Raw genomic sequence first — 25,565 nt, forward strand, 5'->3', positions numbered from 1 at the left:
TGTCCTCGGTGTACGTCCTCCCTCAACCTTGTGTGTCTGCCACAGCACTACATCTGGGCACGGTGCATCCTGCACGTTCAGAGGGGTTGTGATCTACCCAGAGGCAGTCGGGGAGGGTGGTGCCAGAGTCGAAACGACAGATCTTCCAGACGGAGTTCACTAGTCTCCCAGTTGCGCAAACCTTTCTTGGTTGTCAAGGCCATGTTCACGGAGTAACTTTAGATGTCAGTAGGGCTACTGTTGATTGTTAACTGAGAGACCCACTCAGAGGGCATGTGCAGGTTGTCAAGGCCATGTTCACGGAGTAACTTTAGATGTCAGTAGGGCTACTGTTGATTGTTAACCCAGAGACCCACTCAGAGGGCATGTGCACTGTCTGGTCTCATGCCTGCGGATTTGCAGTTGTAACAAGATCCCTGCAGAACTTCCATTTGCTTCTGTCTTCTTGTCCTAGAAGTAGACTTTGGCAAGACTCTTGCGGTAGGTGTGTCATCTGCACTGTGGTCTGGTTTCTGCTAGTCCGATGTCTTCAACACATATTCTTTGTGGCCTTTATCACTTTTAACCTTAGATTGTGAATATTCACAATTCTACTTGTCAGGGTTTGTTTCTCCCTCTATCCTCTTTATCATCTTTTTAAAAGCAATACAAACAAATTAGAAGAATCAAAGTCTGTTCTTCCTGATAAACCTTCAGAGGTGTGGTCTCTGTTCATGGTTCCCTGTAGTCACACGCCTGCCTCTCAGCACAGAAGTCATGAAACCAGCCACAGCTTTGCCTGAGAGTGTTATGTTTGTGTATTTTTTGTTTTTTAGCCCAGTACCTCGTTGACAGCTGATGTTGAAATTGCTTGAGGTAAGTTTGATGCTTTCATATAAGAGAATTTAGAAGATTATAGTTTTTAGTTTTTAGAACATTAAAACATAGCTAATACATTAAGTGGAAAATCTAGGTCAGTGTACAGGTTATACATTATAATTTTATATGTTCATTCTGTGTCTGTATCTACAGGTTACAGATTCAATCAACTGTGGATTGAAAATATTCTAAAAAAAATAAAAATAATACAACAATAAAAATAATACAAATTTTAAAAGTATGGTATAACAACTATTAATATTTATATAGCATTCACATTGTATGAGGTATTATAAGTAATCCAAAGGTGATTTAAAGTATATGGGAGAATATGCCTAGAGGTCCCAGAACCAATCCTCCACGGATGCCGAGGGACAAGTGTATATATGTGATACAATGACTCTCTGTGTATACATACATATATTGACTATCCATATGTGTGTGTTTGTGTATATACATATATACACACAGTGACTATGTGTGTATAGTTTAAAAAAGGGGGAAAAAAGCCAGGCCTGGTGGCACACGCCTGCATCCCAGCTACTTGGGAGGCAGAGGCTGGAGGGAAGATCACTTGAGCCCAGGAGTTCAAGGCTGCGGTATGCTGCCTGTGAACCACCGCTGCACTCCAGCCTGGGCTAGCAAGACCTCTTAAAGATAAAAAAAATAGTTTAGATATCTATGTACTGACCATGTACCTTGAGTATTATGGAATTAAAAGTTTTTTATACATTTCTGTATTTTAAAACATTGTCTTGTGAAAAACATATTTTTGTGCCTCTTAAACACATTTATATTTTCTAGAGTTCTTGGGCTCCTGGTGGAGACTAGTTTAGGATTATGCATTCCTAGTTTTCTCTTTAATAATCCAAAACCAGTTTCTAAAATTTTGTTTGACCTTTATTTCAGCATCAAGATACTCAAAGTGGAAAGGATCACAGATTTTTCATAGTTTCTGGGCCTACAAGACTTTCCAAATCCAGGAAGAATGCTGGTGGCAACATAGTGACTCCAGCGGGCACCATGGAAATGGTGCCCTTGGTCTCTGGGTAGTGCTTTGTTAGGAATGAACCAATCACATTTATAGTCCACGTGTCCATCACTATTCAAGGATGATTCCCCCCTCCCCTGTTTATTTTTGTTTTTTACTTTTTTACATTGAGTTTTTATTTAGACACTACAACATATGGAGTGTTTGTTCCTATTCGATGCATTTCTGTGTCAAAAAGCTATTCTAATGTGATGGCTCAATTTCTAACATACTGTCATATGTGGAGTGTGCTAACACATACCAGTTTACAGGAAAGATGTATTTTGTGTATAGTCAATATCGTATATACCTTTTGTTACCACAGTCGGAGTTTTTAAACAAATGAGCATTATAGGATTTTCTTCTAAATGGACTTACTGTCAGGTCAGTGTTGACTTATTGGTGCTGTTGAAATAATCCATTTTCACTAAAGTGGATGAAACCTACAGTATATCCTTCCTCTCGGAGATTTTCATCTACTTTGTCAATGATTTGTCGTATTCCATCTGAAAATGGAATGCAAAAGCAATCACAGTGAAACCTGCTTAGCTCCAATCTAGCAAATTCAAACCAGAGAGAGAGACAGAGATCTTGAGAGAAATGCTGTTCTTTAGAGAGTGAAGTTGTTTCAACAAATGCCAGTTTCAGTGTACACTTTAATGGAGTTTTCTGATTTATGAGGATAAACATTAATTGGAGTGCAGCTAACATGAATATCATATGATTATTGGTGAGAATTCTAAAGTGAAATATGAGAAGATCCTGTCAGGATTCTTAGATTTGGTTTCCAACATGATGAATCCTCAGAGTTTGGTCCTTAAAAAAATACATGAAAGCACAAAGTAAGTATCAGTTTGCTTTAGGATTTTTATGTTGGATTTGTCATCATCAAAAGTGAACAGCAATGAAAAACTGGTCAAACACAATTTAACATTTGCGTTAGGAAATTCAAGATGTAGGCTTTTCACTAGGTCTTTTCATTACAGTCCTGATTCATTTCAATAAAAAGGAACTTGGAAAACATGGTCTGTATGTTGCTTTCTTGAGTAGACCCCGAGGCTGTCAAATCTTAGATGATGAAATTTGGGCTTATGTTATTTGTTTTTTCTACTCCTTTCTCATCGGAGTGGCCATTATATGGAAGTAATGCAAGGTCAATATCAACATCCTGCCTCCTCAAAGCAGGCTGTTTCTCAGATCCTCACGTTGTTAGATCTAAAGCACCATTTCTCAGGGAACAGTCAGAGTCACAATATGCACACTTGAATACCTGCTACAGGCAAACTCTGCTTTGTGCGATGTGCTCCTAAATGTACCTGTGCATTTTCACCTGAGAGGCATGCAATCTGAGCAAATTAGGCTATAGAGTGTGTACTTCTTTTGGAGGAAATCGTCCCTTAACTTGCCATTTTTTGAAAACCTGGTTTCTCTATCCCACATTTTAAAACTTCAAATTATTCAAGCCAGCTGAATTTAGAACTCCATAGCTTCGCTCTTCCAACTTTTATCTATTTACTTTTCAGTATCTCCCCTTGCCAACATGCCGCTGTTAGGATATGGTCTTCAAGTTCCTGTCTTTCCTAAAAAATTAGCCCTTCCTCAACCCCACGGAACACTCACGCATGGTAGGGCAACATGTTTTCTCCCTCCTCCTCCCTTCACAAATAATGTCCTTAGGCTGGGCGCAGTGGCTCACGCCTATAATCCTAGCAGTCTGGGAGGCCGAGGCGAGTGGATGGCTCAAGGTCAGGGGTTTGAGCCAAATAATGTCCTTGAAAGAATTCTCAGCATGTTTCGATCTCCGCTTTCTTGCCTCCATTGGTTTTTCAGCTCCTGTGATTCGGCCTCCTTCACTTCCACTCCTTTGAAGAGCTCCGGTCAGGGCACCGATGACTGGTGACCGCCACCTCTTTGCAAAGATCTCCACTGAAGGAGCCCTCTGCTGTGTCTTGCTGGGACTTGGCTGCCTATTCCTCAGTCTCCTTCCTATGCTCGCCTTCTCTCCTGCCCTTACGTTTAGTTGGTGTTCCCAGGTTCTCTCCTGGTCTACCCTACCCCTCGCTTTCTCCTTGGGCGATTTCACTCACGGCTTCCCTGCCCCTCTCGGTTCTCATGACATATCTGTGGTCACAGCAGAGCTCCAGCAACTCACGTGGCCACTCTGCATCTCCATCTGGATGTGCCTTAAACCAGAAGTCAGTGGTCTTTTTCCATAAAGGGTCAGACAGCAAGTACATTCGGCTTTCTGGGCCATGTGGTCTGTGTCTCTGTCCTAGCAGAAAAGCAGCCATAGATAATGTGTAAGTGAACAGGCACTGCTGCTTTCCAAAGCAACTTTACCAAAACAGGCCACACTAGCCACAACTTACATCCCTGCCTTAAACCACTGCCCTTTCCTGCCCACCCCCACTGGCTCCTCCCACCAGGTCCCCTTTTTTGAATTGCTCCACCTTCACCTTAGCACTTGAGCCAGGGGAGCCAGCCAAGTCTGCTTTCTGTCTCCCTTCCTCCCACCCTAGGTCCCTAAGCTTTCGTCCCCACCCCACTGATGCTACCTTCTTACAGGTTTCATATGTCTCTTGGCTAGTGTGGCATTCTCCTCCTCTTTCTATTACTCTTCCAGCCCCTGACTTTTGGCTGGACCTGTGGCTACCTGTGTGAGCTCTGCATTTCCCAGCCTCCCTTGCAGCTAGGTGTGGCTGAATGACTAGGCTTAGGCCAGTGGCCCATGAATGAAGTATCTACCAAGACAAAGCTGAGAATCCCAGACTCACCCCACTGGAAATGGCAGCAACCAGACAATCCTGGGAAGCCATGGGTTAAATCTGAGTAACTGCCTGGCAAAAACCTGCCTGCATGATAAAGAGGATCTTTCATTACAGCAGCTCAACATGTGCACAACTCGCTCGGTTACCAGCCTGCCCACTAACCCCTCTGCGCACAGCCTCATACCCCTGCCAGGCCTTTCTCAACATCGCCATGAGATAATTCTCCTACAGTGCAATTCTGATCATGTCACTTCCCACTTAAAGATGGACAAACAAATAAGAAAAGAACAGAAATCACTGCTTTTAAGAGGATTAAAGCAGGATGAAGTAACGGCATAATGGAAGAGCTCCTTTATGTTGGATAGTCAGAGAAGGCTTCTGTGAAGGAGGTGGGAGGGAGCCAGGCGGGCAGTAATCAGGGAAGAGAGGATGCCAGGCAGTGGGCACAACTAGTGCAAAGGCCTTGAGGTGCAGCTTGTTCTAAAAAGCAAAAGGGGGAAGAATGTGATTGAGCACTTTTTTTTTTTTTTTTTTTTTTTTTTTTGAGACAGAGTCTCGCTTTGTTGCCCAGGCTAGAGTGAGTGCCGTGGCGTCAGTCTAGCTCACAGCAACCTCAAACTCCTGGGCTTAAGCGATCCTACTGCCTCAGCCTCCCGAGTAGCTGGGACTACAGGCATGCGCCACCATGCCCGGCTAATTTTTTGTATATATATATTTTAGTTGTCCATATAATTTCTTTCTATTTTTAGTAGAGACGGGGTCTCGCTCTTGCTCAGGCTGGTCTCGAACTCCTGACCTTGAGCGATCCACCCGCCTCGGCCTCCCAGAGTGCTAGGATTACAGGCGTGAGCCACCGCGCCCGGCCTGAGCACTTTTGATAAGTTCCCATTGCAGAGTAAGATCAGACTCACTATAGAGTTGGAAATGATTGGCCATAACCTTCAGGCAGCTGGGTGGGTGGGGCAGGCGGTTCCCTGCCCAAGACACTGCTGTGATTGGGGGTCGGAGCCTCTGCCTTCAGAACTGGCACGAAAGGCCATGTGGGTCGGGACAGGGGCTGCGGGTCCCCCCCGGGTCATCTCTCCCAGCAGCCCATAAGCCCACACTCCAGGAGCACCTCTTTGCAGGTGCTGTTCCACCTGACTTAGGAACCTGCCCTCTACCCCTTCTTAACCTGACAAGTTGACTGACTTGTCCTGAAGGTCCCCTGCTCCCCGATAGGCTGGAGTGACCCCCTCTTCTGAGAGGCCTGGAGCACTGTGAACTCACATGGCTGCAGAAGCTCAGCCTGGCTTTAGTTCCAGCCTCCCTGGGTCTTCCCGGGGCTCAGGCTACCCGGGTGGAAGGGAGGCTGGGTAAGACACCAGCCAGCCCACATGGGACCACCAAGGTACAATCCCTCATATTCAGCCTGTGCGCTCAATGTCTGCCAACACCAACCAATGTCTGCCAACGCTAACCCTAGCCCTAACGGTAAATTGCCACCTTTAGTCCATTCCACAGAACCCTCTAAAAGAGTCACAGAAAGACAGTTATGACCATAACAAAATATGATTCTTAACACTGAGTCAAAAGTTATTTTCAATTTCCTTTGCTCTTCTTTTTTTAGTACAATAATAATCCTTAAAACCGAGGGGGCACACCAGGTGACTTTCAGCTGGGGCAGAGAGGGGGAGTGCTGTGTCCCTTGTGTACGTAGCACACACTCTCACACAATTCTTTTTTTATACCTCAGAGTCTTTTCTGCATTTGCTAAACCATCTCACAAGGCTTGGGCTCACAAGACTGGCGTCCTTTGGGTTAACTAAACCCATGGCCCCCCACAATAGGGATCCCAAGGGGCAGGGAGCCCTGAGGCAATCCCAGGCTCTGAGCTACAAACCTCTCTTTCCAGAACGCCTCTGACACACCTTGGAATTTCCCAAATGTTGACAAAGAAGGCTGTTCCCGTGCAAGGACCAATTATAGAGCAAGCTCCCTATAGTTGGAAAACGCAAAGCCCTCAACCCCAGACCCGTGTGTAGTGCTTTGTGTGTGGCATGGGCAGCACTGGGCAGGGTTTGTGTGAGGTGCTGGGTGGGTCCTGGCGTCTGCTCCACTCTTGCCAAACGCTGCGTGTCCAAGGTCTGTGTGCATGTTTTCCTATTGCTGCGAACACCCTGCCCGCCCTTGCAGAAAAAGAGTCTTTGTGCAGCACCCTTTAAAAGGTGGCTTGTCCCATTCAGGTTTTCTCTCCTGGTGCCGGGTTGCAGGCAGGTTTATCGCAGCATCACCATGAAGTCCATCCCCTGCCTCTTGCTGGTGGCCTTGTCCTTTCTGGGGACTTTGGGGCAGGCTCCAAGGCAAAAGCAGGAAAGCACTGGGGAGGAATTCCATTTCCAGACTCAAGGGAGAGATTCCTGCACTGTGCGTACCAGCAGCTCGGGGCAAGGCACTGGGGAAGTCTGGCTTCGCGTCGACTGCCACAACCAAACCCAGGCATACTGGTGCGAGTATAGCGGGAGGCCCAGTGTGTGCCAGGCCTTCGCGGCTGACCCCAAGCCTTACTGGAACCAAGCCCTGCAGGAGCTGAGACACCTCAGCCACGCGTGCCAGGGAGCCCCGGTACTGAGGCCGTCTGTGTGTCAGACAGCCGGGCCCCAGGCGCACATGCAGCAGGTGGCTTCCAGCCTCCAGGGTGGCCCAGCACCCAAGCAACACCCTGAGACTGCCCAGTCTGTGAAGCCAACTCCCAGGCCCGGGGCCCCAGCAAAACCCATCAAAGCAATTCAGCTGGGAAAGGACTCCGTGAAGAATCTGGAACAAGCCAAACCCACCACTCAACCCACGGTCAAGGCTACTTATGCTGGACCCACGTCTGCAGGGAAAGAGGAAGCAGAGAAGAAGGCCTGGGAGCGCTGTTGGAAGCCCCTCCAGGCCCTGTGTGCCTTTCTCATCAGCTTCTTCCGAGGGTGATATGGTAAACAACCCCTCCCCCACCCCCAGGTGATGCACCCACTTTTACTCATGCAGAGACTAGTGGGGGGGGACTTAACTCTTTCACAACTGCTGTGACTGCATCAGAGCCTCAGCATGGCTTTGGGGGTGGGCTTGAGGGTCTCTGTTGCAGAACAGAGTAGATGAGGTAGAGCTGAGGACATCAGCACTGGCGCTTGACCCTGGTGACACACAAGAACCACCAAGGAAGCTTTTAAAAATGCTGCCGCCCAGGCCCCAGCCCAGACCGTTTAATCACTGTGCCCAAGGTTGGGGCCTGGGAATGTGTACTCTTAAAACTCTCTCCCGAGTGGTTTGAATGTAGCCAAGGTTGAGAATCCCCCTTTGCTGGGCCCAACTCGCTGTTGCACTGAGGCCTTTGGAATTCTGGTTGGAGACTTTTCCTACTGAACCAAGTCTTTGCTGCAGTTCTTGGTGGCCAGGGTGAGAGATGGGAGAGATTGCCTGTGGGCACTTGCGTTTTCGCCACAATCAGGTTGTGTATGTTTCATACCTTGCATTCCTGCCGGTGTTCACAATCACCTTGTATTCAGTGCCGGGGATGGGGCCAGGGAGAGATGCGGAACTCAGACCTGATATGAAGTGGGAACATGGAAGAAAAGGGTTTTCTGGAGCCTGGACAGGGAGACGCATCTCTCAGGTGCCTGGAGACCTGGGTTCGAGCCCCAGCTTTGCTGTGGAGGTGCCGTGTCATGGTGGAGCAGTCACTGCACCCCTCTTGTTCTCGGTTTCCTTTCCTGTAGCTGAGCTAGTGGGGAGGGTGTTGTGCAGGGAGGAAGGTTTGGGTCAAATAATCTTCCAAGTGTTTCCCACAGCTCTTAAAGCCTTTAATCACTTTCTTCATTGCAGAAGAGAAAATCCAATTAATGTTAACAGATTTAATCAACTCTAAATATTGCTTTCAAGAGATCAAACTTTTTCTCTTGTGAAAACAAGTTTTATTACTGATCTCTATCCTTAAATGTAGCACCTTTCATTAATTTTACACACCAGAAAGGAGTTAATTTACTTGCAATTCTAGGCTTATTTGTGCAGTTGGAGTTTACAAAGAGAGTTTCTGAGGTTTTTCGTATTTTCTGTGTAAGAAAAATAGGAAGAAAAAAGCAGATTTCCTGGTAAATGTCACTTTGATAACTAATACCATAGAACAAATCTGCCTTTTTCTCTAAGTGCTGGGGCAGCAGGAGATACTGTGTCACACCAGAGCTGGCTTAGTGTTTGCTGCTCTGGGCTGGAGGTTTCCTGCTTGTTTAATATTCCAGACCTGTCCCAGAGAAGAAAAGGGGCCATTTGAACCAGAAATAGATAATTACGACTGAGGAGAAATCCTGGTTTCTTTTTTCTTTTGAAAGCAGATTTTTAAAATTTGTTTTTGTGCAAATAAAACATATAAATTGTTTTAAAAATAATCAAACACAACAGAAAGGTCTAAAGAATTTTAAAAAATCTACCTTTAATCCCACCATCCAGAGATAAATAATGTTTACAATTAGAGGAATATCTACTCAGATGTCCATCTTGCATATTTATACAAACACGTGTACAGTTCACACACAAACACATACAGGCTGTTAAAGCTGAAAACAATGCCTTGATCCTGAAGACCAACTGCATATGATCCCTGCATTAGCTTGCTAGGGCTTCCAAAGCAAAATACCATGGACTGGTTGGCTTAAACAAATTTATTTTCTTACAATTCTGGAGACTAAAAGTCCAAGATCAAGCTGTCAGTATGTTTGGTGCCTCTGTGACCTCTCTCCCTGGCTTGTAGAAAACTGACTTCTCACTGTCATCCCTCTGTGTGTATCTGTGTCCTAAACTCCTCTTCTTATAAGGGCATCAGTCATATTGAATAATAGCCCACCCTAACAACCCCATTTAACCTTAATCTCCTCTTTCAAGGCCCTATCTCCAAATACAGACACATACTCTGAGTTGGTGGACATTAGGACTTCAATATATGGTTTCTTGGAGGGTCAAAATTCAGCCTGGAACAACTGATAAAGAATTTTTCACCCCTTTCCTTTCTTTTTCTTTCAGAGCTGACTCCAGGAGAGGGAATGATCTCCTAAGTTGTGCTGCTTTAAATCTGATGTTCTCACCCTGGATGGAAGGAATTTCTAATCAGATCCAGCTGCACAAATTCCTGATCTGCAGCATCTCTGAATATTGGGAAAGAAACCTTCCTTTCAGGAGTTTATGGAGTTCAGCGGTACCATAGGCAACAGGTGCAGATGAGCTCAAGAGTGACAGTCATGCACATCTATTTTTCATCTTTAGGAGTTTTGCTTTATTTTTCTGAGCCTTCTATGAAAGTTTAAAGATGTAATACATTCATTAATTTCCAGTGTAGCCTTCTCAACAAGATGTGAATTTGTCACGTTTCATTGCATGGCAACACAGACTTGTAGTTAGAGAAAGTTCAGTAAATAGCAGCTATGTATGTGAAAAATAAAGAAATGATTTCAGAAATATGACTCTAATCCTCTTAATGAAGACTTTACCTAGACACTATAGATATCAGTTAAGTCGCGTATTATTTACTTCTGGTTGCTGTAACAAATTACACACATTAGGTGGCTTAAAGCATTAGAAATGTGTTCTCTCATAGTTATGGAGTCAAAGAGTCCGAAATCAAGGTGTCATCAAGGTTAGTTCTTTCTGGAGGGTCTGAGGGAAAATCTGTTCGATGCTTCTCTCCTAGTTTCTTAAAGTTGCTGGCAATCCTTGACGTTCCTTGACTTGTAGACACATCACTCTGACCCTCGTCTCTGTCTTCACATGGAGTTTCCTTTGTGTGTGTCCAAATTTCCCTCTTTTTATAAAGACTTCAGTCACTGGATTAGGGCCCATCCTAATCAAGAATCACTTGTCTTAATTTCATTACATCTGCAAACACCGTATTTCCAAATAAGGTCACATGCATAGGTTCTAAATGGACATGAATTTTGGGGACCACTATTCAGCCTGACACAGTCACTCCACAGCAATAGCAAAGAGCTGAAAAGACAGAGAAGTGGACATGGAAGACAGCAACCTGTACACTCGGCGATTGAATTAAATCAACAAAGTTGGAAAGGACAGAAAATAAAATTTTATTAGGCATAGGCAAAAAGTGATTCACTCCCCTCCTAATTCTGTTTTGTCATGCCTAAGAACACATTAATAATCCACTCCTTGTGTACTTAGATTGTCTCCCCATCTAGCCCAGCAATGCCCAATCCCAGCTGCATAATGGAATCACCTGGGGGAACTTTTCAAAAACACTGACACCCGGGTCTCACCCCCAGAGATTATGGTGTAACCAGTCAGGATGGGCCCTGAGCATGTGGAATTTTAAATTTCCCCTGGCGATTCCAATGTGCAGCCTAGGTGGAGAAACATTACCCTAGATTAAACCAGAATCTCTGGGGTGTATCCCAGGTAATTCCAAAGAAATTTTATGTGCAACTTGGGTTGAAGATCACTAATATGGCCTCTATATGCATTTCATACAATCAACAAATATTTATTCATCATCTACCAAGTCCCCAGCACTGCGCAAGACACTGGTTAGGGGAGAGATGAGCTAACCGACTAGGTCCTCCCTCCTAGGAGCTCATTGAAGTGGTGGGAACCAAAGAGACGTATGTGATGAGTGCATGAGATGACATAGAAGGCTGTGGTGTGGTAGGGTCAGGAGAGGTTTGCTGGTGTTGAGTTTCTAAAATATATGTACATCAGGCATCTACTGTAACACACTTACCAAGTCTGTTTCTTATAAAGGTTCTGTGCCCTTCCCTTGTCCCCTTGTATAATCCTCACCACATCCCTATGAAGTAACTAGTTTTATTCTCAGTTATAAACTAAGGGACTTGAAAGCTTAGAGAAGTTAGTTGTCCAGAGCTTGTAAGAATCAGGACAGTAGAGAATCCAGGTCCACCCAATGCTAAAGCTTGTGGCTGTCAATATTCAAACATCACAGGGTAAGCTGGGATTTGTCACAGACCATTTATAAAACTCTAAAAGAAAGAAAAACCTTCAAGACATTGTATTTGGGAGTGATTTCTTGGATATGACACCAAAGACACAGACAACAAAAAAAAATTGACAAACTGGACTTCAGGAAATTTAAAAACCTTTGTGTGTCAAAAGACACTAATAATGGAGTAAATAGGCAGCCCATAGAATGGGAGAAAGTATTTATAAATCATATTTCTGATAATAGATTAATATCCAGAATAAAATGGGACTCCTAAAACTCAAAAACAACAAAAAAGACCTAATTCAAAAATGGTCAAGAGACTTAAAGAGACAATTTTCCAAGAAAGATATACAAATGGCCAATAATCGCATGAAAAGGTGCTCAACATCACTAATAATTAAGGAAATGCAAATAAAATCACAATAAGGTATCACCTCACAACTATTAGAATGGCTACTGTCTTAAAAAGCAGAAAATAACAAGTGTTGTTGAGAATGTGGAGAAAGTAGAATCTTTGTGCATTCTCAAAGGGAAGGTAAATGGTATAGCTGTTACGGAAATCAGTATGATGGTTCTTTTTTTTATCAGTTTTTTTTTTAATTTCAGCTTATTATGGGGGTACAAAAGTTCAGGTTATATATATTGCCTATGGCCCCCATCCCGCTGAGTCCGAGCTTCAAGTGTGTCCATTCCCCAGACAGTGCACATCGCACTCATCAAGTAGGTATACACCCATCCCCTCCCCCACCCCCCACCTCTGTCTGATACCCAATTGGTGTTATTCTCAAATGTGCACTTAGGTGATGATCAGGGAAACCAATTTGCTGGTGCTTATTTTTCCATTCTTGGGATACTTCACTTAATAGAATGGGTTTCAACTCTCTCCAGGAGAACAAAAGAGATTCTATATCACTGTTATTTCTTATAGCTGAGTAGTACTCCATGGTATACATATACCACATTTTACTAATCCATTCATGAATTGATGGGCATTTGGGTTGTTTCCACATCTTTGCAATTGTGAATTGTGCTGCTATAAACATTCGGGTGCAGGTGTCTTTTTTATAGAATGACTTTTGTTCTTTTGGGTAGATGCCCAATAATGAGATTGCTGGATCGAATGGTAGGTCTACTTGAATCTGTTTAAGGTATCTCCATATTGCTTTCCACAGAGGTTGCACTAGTTTACAGTCCCACCAGCAGTGTATGAGTGTTCCTATGCCTCCGCATCCACGCCAACATGTATTGTTTAGGGACTTTTTGATAAAGGCCATTCTCACTGGAGTTAAAGGATATCTCATTGTGGTTTTGATTTGCATTTCCCTGATGATTAGAGATGTTGAGCATTTTTTCATATGTTTGTTAGCCATTCTTATATCTTCTTTTGAAAAATTTCTATCTATGTCCTTTGCCCACTTTTTGATAGGGTTGTTTGATTTTTTCTTGCTGATTTTCCTGAGTTCTAAATAGATTCTTTTTATCAGTCCTTTATCTGATGTGTAGTATGCGAAAATTTTTTCCCATTCTGTAGGTTGTCTGTTTCAGTATGATGGTTCTTTAAAAAATTAAAAATAGAACTACTATATGATCCAGCTGATTTAGCAATTCCACTTCCAAGTATATAAACCCAAAAGAATTGAAAGCAGGATCTCAAAGAGATATTTGCACATCTATGTTTATAGCAGCATTATTTTTAATAGCTAAACTGTGGAATCAACCCAAATGTCCATCAGTGGGAAAAAGGGGTAAGGAAATGTGCTATATATGAACAGTAAAATATTCACCCTTAAGAAGGAAGGCAGTTCTGACATACGCTATAACACGAGTGAACCATCAGGACATTATGTTAGTGAAATAAGCCAATCACAAAAGACAAATATTTTATGACTTCACTTATGTGAGGCACCTAAAGTAGTCACAATCATAGAGACAGAAAGTAGAATACTGGTTGCTGGGGGCTGGAGGGAGGTGAGAATGGGAAATTAATGTTTATTGGGTATACATTTCTGTTTTGTAAGACGAAAAGAGTTCTGGAGATAGATGGAGGTGATAGTTGCACAACAATACATATTGCAATCATACATAGTATGATTAATTTCACCGAAAACTGTATACTTAAAATGGCTAAGATGGTAAATTTTATATTATGTGTATTTATCACAATTTTTAAAAAACTTAAAAAAGGAAAGAAAATCCCTTTTACTAAATTGTACTGAAACAACTAGATATCAATACAAAAAAAAAAAAGAAAGACAATTGATCATTACCTCACATCATACACAAAAGTTAATTGGAAATGGATTATGTACCTAAATGTAAAAGGTGTTCTTCCTTCAAATATTGGCTGTGTTGCTTTCCCTCCATGGTGACATAATCTATTTGTCCTAATCCTACAGCCATGTTTCTCCATCAGCCAACATATTACCTCCCACACCCAGACCTTCTATCCAGATAATTACAGGGTTATAGGGGCCAGGGCACAATAGTAAAACTTACAATGTTCAGTGTTGGCCATTACTGCTTCCCAGCTGTCCAGCAGTAAGAGTACCCTAAGGTACACAGATTCTACCAGCTAATCATAATGCTTGTGGTCTATAGTCTTCCATATCCAACAAACAAAACCAGGTGGGGGCAGAAGCAACAGATTGGAGTCACCCTCTCTGTGTTGTCACCTATGATGCCACCTGATGATGAAACCAGTCAGGCTTTCCAGGTAACAAGGTCAATAGGAAAAAAGGGAGGGACAGTGGTTGAGGGATTTTAGGGTAAAATCACAGACATGAAGAACTGATCTCCCCAAATCTCTTCTCCTGACTTTCTTCAAACACCTCCTCCAAAGGGAATGTTTCCTCTGCAGATCGGCTACATTTAATACTCACACTGTCTGCCAAAGATGTGCAGGCCACAGGCTGATAACACCACGTGTCCAGCAATCATTTTCAGTTAAGTCTTTTAAAGTCTATCCCACCACTTGAGGGTGCCACCAGCCTGAGAAAAAGGGAATGAAATGTCCTTCGAATGTGTTGTTCATTAGCCCACTATTGGGGATCCCGTTGCTGTGAACAGTGAGGCATCATCTAACTGTAAGTGACCCATATAGTGAAAAACAAGGCAGAGCATAGTCCCGAGCGTTACTATGGTGTGTCCAGAACCTGCCAGCCTCACAGAATGGCAACTCCATGATGACAGTTGAATGTCAAAGGCCAACAGATGGCAGGATAGGACCAATGTATTCTACTGACCAGACATGGGATGGACCCATCCCTGGAGTTAAGGGTCCTTGTTCACCTTTAGACAGACACATCAACTGCTGACAGGTAGCATGGTCCAGGTAGGCCATTTCAATCTCCTTGGCACATAGATGGAGGCCCAACTTTTGAGCCTATCGTGTTAGTGGCAGGATTACTATCTCTAGTCCAATGATGGACTGAGATACTGATGCTAGACACCAGGGCCATGCAGGCCCAATCGCTCACATTGTTCCGTTTAGTCTCATCAGAGTACGTACCCTTCCCATGGACATCCACAAGGGAAGGGTCACATCAAACTGCACCAGTGGCTTTCAGAGCTCAGAACCTCAAAAAGGGGTGTCTTTAGTAAACCATCCAGTTGTCCCTCAATAGCTGGGTTGGCAGACACGTAGAAGAGGAGGTGAAAGGGGGCATGTCTGGTCCTTAGGAGTACTAAGGCACGAGTGACGGGCTTCCATTTAGCCCACTGGGCTGTGGACTCCTCTTGCGGTAGCTCTTCCAGAGTTGTCTCTGGGGCTAGATGGCTGCTGCCACCAAGTGGACACCATCACCTTTATGTTGGGCTGAGTCATCAGTAAACCAAGCCCGAGCATCCTCGGGGACTTCCAGGGGGTCGTCTCCAGGCTGCCAAAGGCTGACCCTGTGGGAATCAGGAGAGAAACAAGGGGCCCCTCAACCTACCTGTATAAAGAGAATCATCTCTGGGACCAGACTTGCCCCTCTGGAATGCTCTACTTCCACTTAATATAAGAAATTGTGTGCATTTCCAACTCTGTCCTTAGGATTTGAGGGGACAAAATCGGGACAGGGCTATCTGGGTGCAATGGTATCTGGCAGTCCCCTCTAAGGCACTCAGTCCCCACAAGTGCCCAGGAGCAGCACAGCAGCTGTGTCTCAAGTGGAGGGAAGCAGGGAGCCAGTCGGAAGAGATCAGTATCTCGAAGGATGAGTCTAGGCAGAGGCTGCCTCCCTTTGCCGGAGGCTCCACTCAGCATAGTTATCAGCAACACATGCCTTGCAGTTCCCAAAGATCCTTGGGGTTTACAGGCCCCAAGGGTGGGGCTGCTGAGATACCTGTCAGACTACCTCTAGCTCGTCCGTTTTCCAGTTCCTCAGATCAATTTGGCTGATTTTTCTGGATAATTTGTACATAGGGCTCAACAAAATACCTGGATGAGACATATCTTATCTCTTATCCCCTAACAGACCAACTATGTTCTGAACTTCCAGTTTTGATAGTGGAGCAACTTAAGTGGGTAACATTTCCTTTACTCTCTCAGGAATTGATGTTTGACCCTCCATCCAAGTGCTTTCAAGGATTACCCTGGATATCTGGTCCCCGTATCTTCTCAAAACTAATGAGCTACCCCTCTGCTGGGCTTTCCTATGGGGCAAAGTCTACTCCATAGTGGTTGCCACCTGTTCTTTATTAGAGCCTATCACCATGACATCATCAATGGAAGTGGAACCAAGTTAGCTCCTACGAGCAGAAGGACTTGTCCCGTGTTTGGGTCCATCCATTGGTGTCAAAGAATAGGAGAATTTAGTGCCTCTGTGGCAGGGCAGGAAATGGGTTTTGGAGGTCCAGGTGACCTTCCAGGGAGACTGATCTTTAACACCTGGTGCCAAAGAACTTAGCATTAGCCTTGTTCAAGACAGCATACTGTCAATTTATACAATCAACTTAACTGCAATCTCAAAGTCTAGCTGGTGCTGTGGAGGCGACAAATGAATTTGGCTGGTGATAATCCACTGTGGATTAGAAACATCCAGTTTGGACTTCATATGAGGCAGAAACAAGTATAACAACTAGTATATTAAGACTTCAAGATTTGGGGATTGATTGGTTGTTTTTTGTTTTTTTTTTTTTGTTTGTTTGTTTGTTTGTTTGTTTTACAGCAGCCAGCATTGTCCCACTAATACACTCTGCCACTTCATAGGTGATAGGACTTGTCACATGACACATACCTTGTCTGGGCTCCTTTAAGCACTCAGTAAATGCTTATCAAATTAATAGAATTGATATGTTTAAGCTTACAGCATTGACCCACATGATTTCTAATACATCTTCCTCCTACATTCAATGATTCAGAGGATACTTGAGCTTTGGGCCAATTTGGGTACTGGGTCAATTATAGAGCTTTTTAGCAACAATCACACTGTCTAAAGGAAGGATTTGAGAAACTCCTGAGAGATGCATAATTTATGGTTGAGGTCTACATGCTTTGAATAAAACAGCCAAGAAAAGTGTGAGTGTGAAAAACCCTTTGCAGTGTGTTAGTTGCAAATATATTCACATCATGCTGTACAATGATTGCAGTTAATAACGAGCATAAAGAACACCACTAAAGGACATTTTTCAGCCTGTGCTGCTCAAGTCTGATGCAATCTTGGAGGTGGCTGGAAAGTCTTTCAGCAGTTCCTTAAACAACATATTTTTTATGTTCCCCCAAAGTAATTATGTATCTATTGACATCTTAGAAATTGGAGTTGGAAAATACTTAAGACCTATTAAAATAATAGTGGCTAGTTTGGGATTTTTTTTTTTTTTTTTTTTTTTTTTTTTAGAGACAGGGTCTCGCTATGTTGCCTAGGCTGGTCTTGAACTCATGGGCTTAGGAGATCCTCCTGCCTTGGACTCCCAGAGTGCTGAGATTGCAGGTGTGAGCCACCATGCCTGGTCCAGTTTTATGCAAAGGCATATTCACCATTCCTCTCTAACCTTTAAATACTCACCCTCGGCCCCTCCCCTCCCAGGAAGCATCTGTTCCCTTTCCATCTCTCCTCCTGTTCTGTGGCCCTCTCTGCTTCTTAAAGCCAAACCAATCCAGGCCATGAACTGAGATCTTACTCAGATTTTCTCTATGCAGCTTTCTGCAGGATTCTTCCCAGAAGGCTGCACTCAGTTGCTGTCAAGCTTAGTAGTGTCACCTTTCATCTTCTGCTCAGAGCAAGAATTAATACTATATCTGGAATAGGAGGTCTTAGTATCTGCAACAAATGAATTCTGTGACTCTAGGCAAGTCATGTAAGCCAGTTTTCTCATCTTTATTTCAGGTAAGAATAATAGTTACTCCTTACAGAGGGCTTTAAAAATCTAATGTAACAATACTTGGTGAAGGGATGTGACAATGATACTGTGCTATGCAGATGCGAGGTATGATTATGAATCAGGTAGAAAAAGATTGATATAATCAAAGGGGAAAGAAAGAACTCTTCATACCCCAGGTTTCTTTTCCCAGGTAACGGTCACAGATGCTTCTGAGAACCGGAAACATGAGTCTTGCAACCACTCTGGGAAGGATGTGAGCCTGACCCAACCTGAACATAACTACTAAATATGAACATTTGTCATTACATTTGGTTTTTGTAAGTGCTAAGTCTAAGACAAATTCAGTTATTGACTTCATGCAAATGATTGTTTTAAAGACAGACTGGAAAAGGTGGCTGATCTTTTCTGCCTTCAGATCATTGAACTGAAAGAAGAGGGGAGCATGTTACTAAATCAAACCTGCCGCTCTGGGCTAGAGTCAGATTCTCTATCCCTCCTCTTACCGCACTCCAATGACACTGTCCCTCTGTAGGGCTTCACTCTCCTGTGTTTGAAATGGTGTGTAAGTTCTCACAAGCTGGCTGGGGCTGGCGATGGTATTGCCTACACCTGTGCCCTCTGTGAGTCCCAGAGTGGAATTTCCACACCTTGGTCATTTGAGAGTGGCAGCCTGTGTTATCTCAGAGTTTTCTAAATGGCGGCCCCAGAGGACCCCAGAGCAGGGGGTGCCTGGGGTAGGGAGAATAGAGAGGGCACAGGACTGGGAAGGGAGTAGTAGTGGGGATTCATGAGGCCATTAAATTAGCAACATATCTTGTACATAAACGTACAAATCATTTGCTCTCTGACCATGGTTGATGAGTCCAATGGCAGGAAAGTAACTCAAGTCCAGCTTATAAAGTTTCTCCCTGAGATTTTTCACACTGCAGTTTAGCTCAGAATCAGTGACGCCCATGTTTCCAACCATAAGGAGAAAACAAAGCACACATACAGAGAAACAGTGATATGGGTTATGAGAACAGAGCATGCTGGTGACATTCACATCCCCATCCCTATGTGTCTGGTTGGTTGTATTAATCATGTGTTTAACTTTTTGTATCTTATGATGTTGCCACCTTTGGGGGCCTTATAGACCCAGGGAGAGACAGTCCTACTCGGGCTCCCCAGGTAGTAGGGTCAATAGAAAAAAAAAGAGCCATGGTTGAGGGATTTTAGTGTGGAATCACAGACACGGAGAACTGATCTCCCCAGATCCCTACCTCTCCTGTCCTGATTTCCACCTAACACGTCCTCCAAAGGGAACCTTCCCTCTGAGGGCCGACTGCGTGTAATGCTCTCACTGTCTACCAAAGATCTGTGGGCCACAATGCTGATAACATCGTCTGCTCAGCAATTTTTTCAGTCGGTATTTCAAAGTCCATCACACTGCCTGAAGATGCCGCCAGCCTGAGAGTAAAGGCATGAAATGTCCATTGAACATGTTGTCCGTTTGCCCACTATGGGGGCCCCGTTGCTCTGAACAGTGCGGCATCATCGACCTGCAAGTGACCCACGTAGTAAAAGACAAGGCACAGCATGGTCTCAAGTGCTACTACCAGGTGCCCAGAATCTGCCTGTCTCACACCATGGCAACTCCACCGTGACAGCTGAATGTCAACTACCGCTGCGTGCCAACTTGCCCACCAGAGGGCGGCAGAGGACCAATGCACTGTATATGCCAGACAAGGACAGGATCCAACCGTAGAGCTAAGAGCCTTGTCACTTTTAGACAGAGATCAACTGCTGGCAGATGCCACAGTCCGGGTAAACCATTTCAATCTCAATGACACTCACTATTTTGAACCCACAGTGTTAGTGGCAGAAATATTAATACTACCGCGTAGTCGGACAATGATGAGCTAGCACTGCTGGCTGGCAGGGCTGTGCAAGCTCCATTCAGTACCATCAGGGTATGTATCCTCCCATGCGCACCCACGAGGGCCACCGGGCTGCAGGAGTAGCGTCCGCAGCTTGCAGCCCCATAGAGGAGTGTCTTTAACGTGCCACTCAATTGTCACCAACCAGATAGGTTGCTAGCCACACCCAAGAGAAGGTGAAAAAGGGCACATCTGGTCCCTATGAGCACTGTCTCAGGCAACGCCAACGGCTTTCTAGTTAGCCCACTGAGCTTCTCAGTCAGTAGCTCTCCCAGAGTTGTCTCTGGGGCCAGATGGCTACTGCCACCAAGTAGACACCATCACCTTTATGTTGAGTTGAGTCGTCAGTAAACCAAGCCTGAGCAACCCCAGGGACTTCCTGGGAGTGGTCTCCAGGTAGCTGAAGCCTGCCCCTGTGAGTAATCAGGAGAGGGACAAGGAGCCCCTAAAGATGTATCCTCAATCTACTTGCATAAAGAGAACTCATCCAAGGGACCAGACTTGCCCCTCCCACTCAGTGTGAGAAATCTGTATTTCCAACTCTGTCCTTAGCATCTGAGGGGACCAATGCATGATGGGCCTATCTGGGTGCAATGGTTATTGGCCGTCCTCTCTGTTGCTCAGTCTCTACAAGTGCCCATGAGTGGGACAGCAGCTGTGTCTCAAGTGAGGAGTAGCAGGGAGCCATGTCATAGAAATCAGTACCCAAGGGCTGGCTCTGGGCAGAGGCTGCCTGTGTCATCGGCTCCAATCAGCTTTGGTGAAAGTAAGGTATACCCAGAAATCCCAAAGAGCCTTGGGATTTACAGGCCCCAAGGACATGGGGCTGCCAACAGACCTTCTGGACTACCCCCAAGGCCCCTGCTGCCCAGGTGACTAGAAAATCTGGTGGATTTTCTGATCAATTTATGCATAGAGCTTAGCAAAATACCTGGGTTTTATCTCCAAACCCCTAACAAGCCCACTAAGTGCTGGGCTTCCTTTTTTAGTAGTGAGGTCTGTAGAGTGAGTGAATTTTCTTGTACTTTCTCAGGAATAGGTCTTTGAGCCTCTGTCTACAGTGGTCCATGGACTTGACTAGGATGGCTGGTCCCTGTATCTTCTCAGCACCAATGAGCCACCACTGGGCTTTCCTATGGGGCAGAGTTTACTCCAGAGTGATTGACCCTGTTCTTTATTGGAGTCTATTACCATGATACCATCAATGCAGTGGAACCAAGTCAGGTCCTTTAAAAAGAAAGGCTTGTCTCATCTTTTGGCCCATCTGTTGGTGGCAAATAGTAGAGGAACTCAGTGCCCCTGTGGCAAGACTGGAAATGGATTCTGAAGGTCCAGATGACCTTCCAGGGATGCTGATCTTTGACATTAGATGCCAAAGAGATTGACAAAAAGGCATTAGCCACGTCCAAGACAGCATACTATCAGTTGGGCAATCGATTCAACTGCAGTCACTAAGTTTGGAAGAGCCAGGGCTACAGCACTAACAGAAGAATTCCACTGGCAATAATCCACTGTGGAGAGAAACATCCACTTTATTTTTTTTTATTTTTTTTATTTTCTTTTATTTTTTTTATTTTTTTTTATTTTTTTTTGAGGCGAACACAAACAAGTCTCTTTTATTGTGATTAATTTCTACCAAACAAGCTTTTCATATGACATTGAGACTTAATAGTAATAATAACAACAACAATAGCCCTTATTAGTACCTGCCTTACCAATTCTTAATGCCTTATGAGGAAAATGGAATTCTGAACATGAAGGCATAGTGAAACATCCACTTTAGACTTCTCTTGAGGCAGAAATAATCTTCTAGTGTGTTAAGCCCCTGACAGATGGAGCTTTATGTTTTTTACAGCAATTAACATTTCCCAAATAATACATTCTGGCACTTTATGGTCACTAAGACCTTATCACGTGAGACACAACCTGTCTGGGCTCCATTCAGGCACTCAGCTAATATTTGTCCAGTTAATTGAACGGATGGATTTAAACCGATAGCATTGACCTACATGACCTCTACTGTACATTCCTGCACTTTACATTCAGTGATTCAAAGGCTATTTGATCTTTGGGGCAATTTGGACACTAGGTCACTTACTGACATTTTTAACAATCATCATTCACATTTTCTGCAGAAAGGACTTAAGAAATTTCAGATGATGCATAAATTATGGTTGGGGTCTAACTGCTTTGACAAAAAATGGCTAGAAAAATGTGAGCACGAAAAATCCCTTGCTATGTTTCCAATTACTAACACATAACAAATTTTCATGCCGCACAATGATTGCAGTTAATAGTCAACATAAAGGATCCCCCTAAAGGATGTATTTTGCCACTAGGTCAAGTCTGGTATCATCTTGGGGGCAGTTGGGAAGTTTAGCGCTGTTCCTTAAACATATTTTTTATGTTTCCCGAAGTCATTACGTATCTATTGACAGCTTAGAAATTAGAGTTAGTAAAGTCTTAAAATCAATTAAATGTTAGTGACCAGTTTTATGCAAAGGCATATTCACCATCCCTCTCTAGCCTTTGAATCCTCACCCTTCGCCCCACCCCTCCCAGGAAGCATCTCTGCCCTTTCCATCTCTCCTCCTGTTCTGTGGCCCTCTCGTCCTTTTGAAGCCACACCAGTCAAGACTGTGAGCTGAGATCTTACTCGGATTTTCTCTATGCAGCTTTCTGCAGGATTCTTCCCAGAGGGCTGCACTCAGTTGTTTGCTGTCAAGCTTACTTGTGTGTTGTAGTGTCACCTTTCATCCTTTGCTCTCAGAGCAAGAGCTTACATCGTACCCGGAAGAGGAGATCTGTGTACAGCTTTGGTACCTGCAAGGAACAAGTTCTGTGACATCTAGGGAAGTCATTTAAGTCAGTTTTCACACCTTTAATCCAGATATAAATAATGGCCATTCCTTCTAGAGTATGATAAAGATCTAATGTAATAATACACGGCGAAGGGCTTTGACAATGATATTGTGCTATGCATAATAGCGTGTGTAGCATAATTACGAATCAGTTAGAAAAGAGATTGACATCTAAGGGGAAGGAAAAGATTCCTCATGCACCAGGGCAGTCTTCCCTGATAAGGCTGCCACGTGGTGGCTCCAGGGAGTCACAGATGCTTCTGAAAACGGGAAACATGAATCTTACAATGGCTCTGGGAAGCATATGAGCCTAAATCTGTCTGAACATAACTACTAAACATGGAAATTTGTCATAATGTTTGGATAGCATAAATACTACACCTAAGACAAATTCAGTTATGGAACTCATTCACATAATTGGTTTTTTTGTGTTTTTTTAATTTTTTTTATTCTTATTTCAGCATATTGTGGGGGTACAAAAGTTTAGGTTATATATATTGCCCTTGCCACCCCACCCCCCCCCGCCAAGTCAGAGCTTCAAATGTGTCCATCCCCTAGACAGTGCGCATCGCACTCACTATGTTTGTATACACCCATCCCCTCCTCCCACATCTGCCCGACACCTGATTAATGTTATTCCTAAATGTGCTCTTAGGTGATGATCAGATAATTGTTTTAAAGACAGACTGGAAAAGGCAGCTGATCCTTTTCTGCCTTCAGATAATTGAACTGAAAGAAGAGGGGAGCATGTTACTAAATCAAACCTGCCGCTCTGGGCTAGAGTCAGATTCTCTATCCCTCCTCTTACCGCACTCCAATGACACTGTCCCGCTGTAGGGCTTCACTCTCCTGTGTTTGAAATGGTGTGTAAGTTCTCATAAGCTGGCTGGGGCTGGCGATGGTATTGCCTACACCTGTGCCCTCTGTGAGTCCCAGAGTGGAATTTTCACACCTTGGTCATTTGAGAGTGGCAGCCTGTGTTATCTCAGAGTTTTCTAAATGGTGGCCCCAGAGGACCCCAGAGCAGGGGGTCCCTGGGGTAGGGAGAATAGAGAGGGCACAGGGCTAGAAAGAGGGTAGTGGTGGAGATTCACGAGGCCATTAAATTAGCAACATATCTTGTACATAAGTGTACAAATCATTTTCCAATGACACTAGATAATACTGTGGTAAATACACTGCAACTGTATTTAAAAGCATTACCAAATTCTCATTTGCTTTGTGGCACTTTTTTGTTAACAATATAGTTTAAGTGAATAGACTTTTTTTTGAGTTTCAATGACTTATTTTGGACTCTGGTCCACCAGTCAGTAGCCATTTGGCATTGGATCATCTTTGATTTCCTCCTCTCTACGATGCAGATAATAACAGTATCTGTCTCCTAAGCATTGCGCAAGTATTACATGAGATTATCCACACAAATTACAGGGAGTAAGAACTCAAGTGGCAGCTGCTGTCACTCTCACCATCATGTTGTTTCTCAATCACAGCTTATTAAATGTGCGAGTGCCAGGAGAGGCAGGTCTGCACAGGCTGTGGATGTTGTAAAAGGTTCTCATTCTTGAGAAGATCGGCAGCCACTGGTCTGCACACTTCCTCCTCGACCCTACCCATAACTTTCTTCCAGTCCAGGCATTTAACCTACGGATACTCTCCTTCTGGGAACAGCTCTCCTCTTCCTGGAGAACAGTTGCTCCTCCTCCACATCCTGCCACATGTTTCAGACGGAGGTCTGGGCTGTTCATCACAGAATCCCACATGGCAGGAATGAGACTTAAACTCAAGCTATCGGCTCTGTCCCTGAGAGTTTTCACACTGCAGCTCAGCTCAGAACTGGTGCTACCTATGTTTCCAACCACGTGGAGAAAATTAGACTGGAAAAACAAAGCACAAATGCAGAGAAAAGCTGAGATGATATGCAACCAAGCACGATGGTGATATTCAAGTCCCTTAAAAATCTAGGTGTCTAGGTAATTATATGAACCATGTGTTCTACATTTTTTATCTTATGATGTTTTGACACCTTTGGGGGCCTTTCAGATTCAGGCACAGACAGTCCCTCCCTGGGTTAGCTATTTCCTAAAGATAATATACTTGGGATCATGCCTCTCACATGCAAGCCAAACACCCCTCTCTATTTCACTCTCACACACCCTCAGTATTACGTTTGTGCTATGTCTCTCCAGAGCCAGAACCAGAAAGCTAGACCATGTTCTCCGAAGCCTGCTGGAATTATTCAAACTACCGTATCCTAAGCTGTGTGTTCTACCCAGCACTGACTTTCCCTTGGAAACTTCAATAACAGCTCTGGCCTGGGCTCTCCCCTCCCTCCTGCCTCTGCCTCCCTGCCAAAACCCGATGCTTCCCCGGATGCGGCCCTGAGTGCTGTGGCATGCGTGCCCCCTTCCTTTGGAAACGTAAGTACAGTCATTCCTAGGTATTTGAAGGGAACTGGTTCCAAGACCCACACGGATACCAAAATTTGCATTGCCCAAGTCCCTTGTGTAAAATGCCACAGTATTTGCATATATCCTATGCACATCCTCCCATGTACTTTAAATCATCTCTAGATTACTTGTAATACTTAAAACAATGTAAATGCCATGTAAATTGCTGTTATGCTATATTTTATTAGTATTATTTTTATTTTTTTTCCCAAATATTTTTGACCCACAATTGGTTGAATCCATGCATGTGGAAGCCATGGATACAAAGGGCTGACTGTAATAAATTATTTTTTCAATGGTATCAGCCTCTCTGTGTCATCACTCAGTCACCTGCATGAATTAAAATCCCACGGGTACATTTTGAGGCAGTTGTGCAGCGGGCAGAGTGACTGAGTGTTCCGTGGACGACTCTGCCTCTAGA

At 44.1% G+C, this 25,565-nt stretch overlaps 2 protein-coding genes across 2 annotated transcripts in view; both read left to right on the forward strand.

Annotated features, from left to right (window-relative positions):
* PROM1 (prominin 1) overlaps positions 1-2,192 on the forward strand; it is a 141,347-nt gene extending 139,155 nt beyond the window's left edge. The window contains exons 27-28 of the mRNA XM_069495028.1: positions 816-855; positions 1,768-2,192. Of these exons, the coding sequence (XP_069351129.1) occupies positions 816-831 (16 nt within the window). The 3' untranslated portion in view covers positions 832-855; positions 1,768-2,192. The remainder of the gene's footprint in view (positions 1-815; positions 856-1,767) is intronic.
* A 4,738-nt stretch (positions 2,193-6,930) lies between these two features.
* Positions 6,931-7,611, forward strand: FGFBP2 (fibroblast growth factor binding protein 2). Its single transcript, XM_069495346.1, has one exon. It carries the CDS (start codon positions 6,931-6,933, stop codon positions 7,609-7,611), a length of 681 nt encoding a protein of 226 aa, XP_069351447.1.
* Positions 7,612-25,565: the final 17,954 nt, after the last annotated feature.

Source organism: Eulemur rufifrons, chromosome 19, assembly GCF_041146395.1.
Source record: "Eulemur rufifrons isolate Redbay chromosome 19, OSU_ERuf_1, whole genome shotgun sequence".
In the NCBI taxonomy this organism is placed as follows: Eukaryota; Metazoa; Chordata; class Mammalia; order Primates; family Lemuridae; genus Eulemur; species Eulemur rufifrons.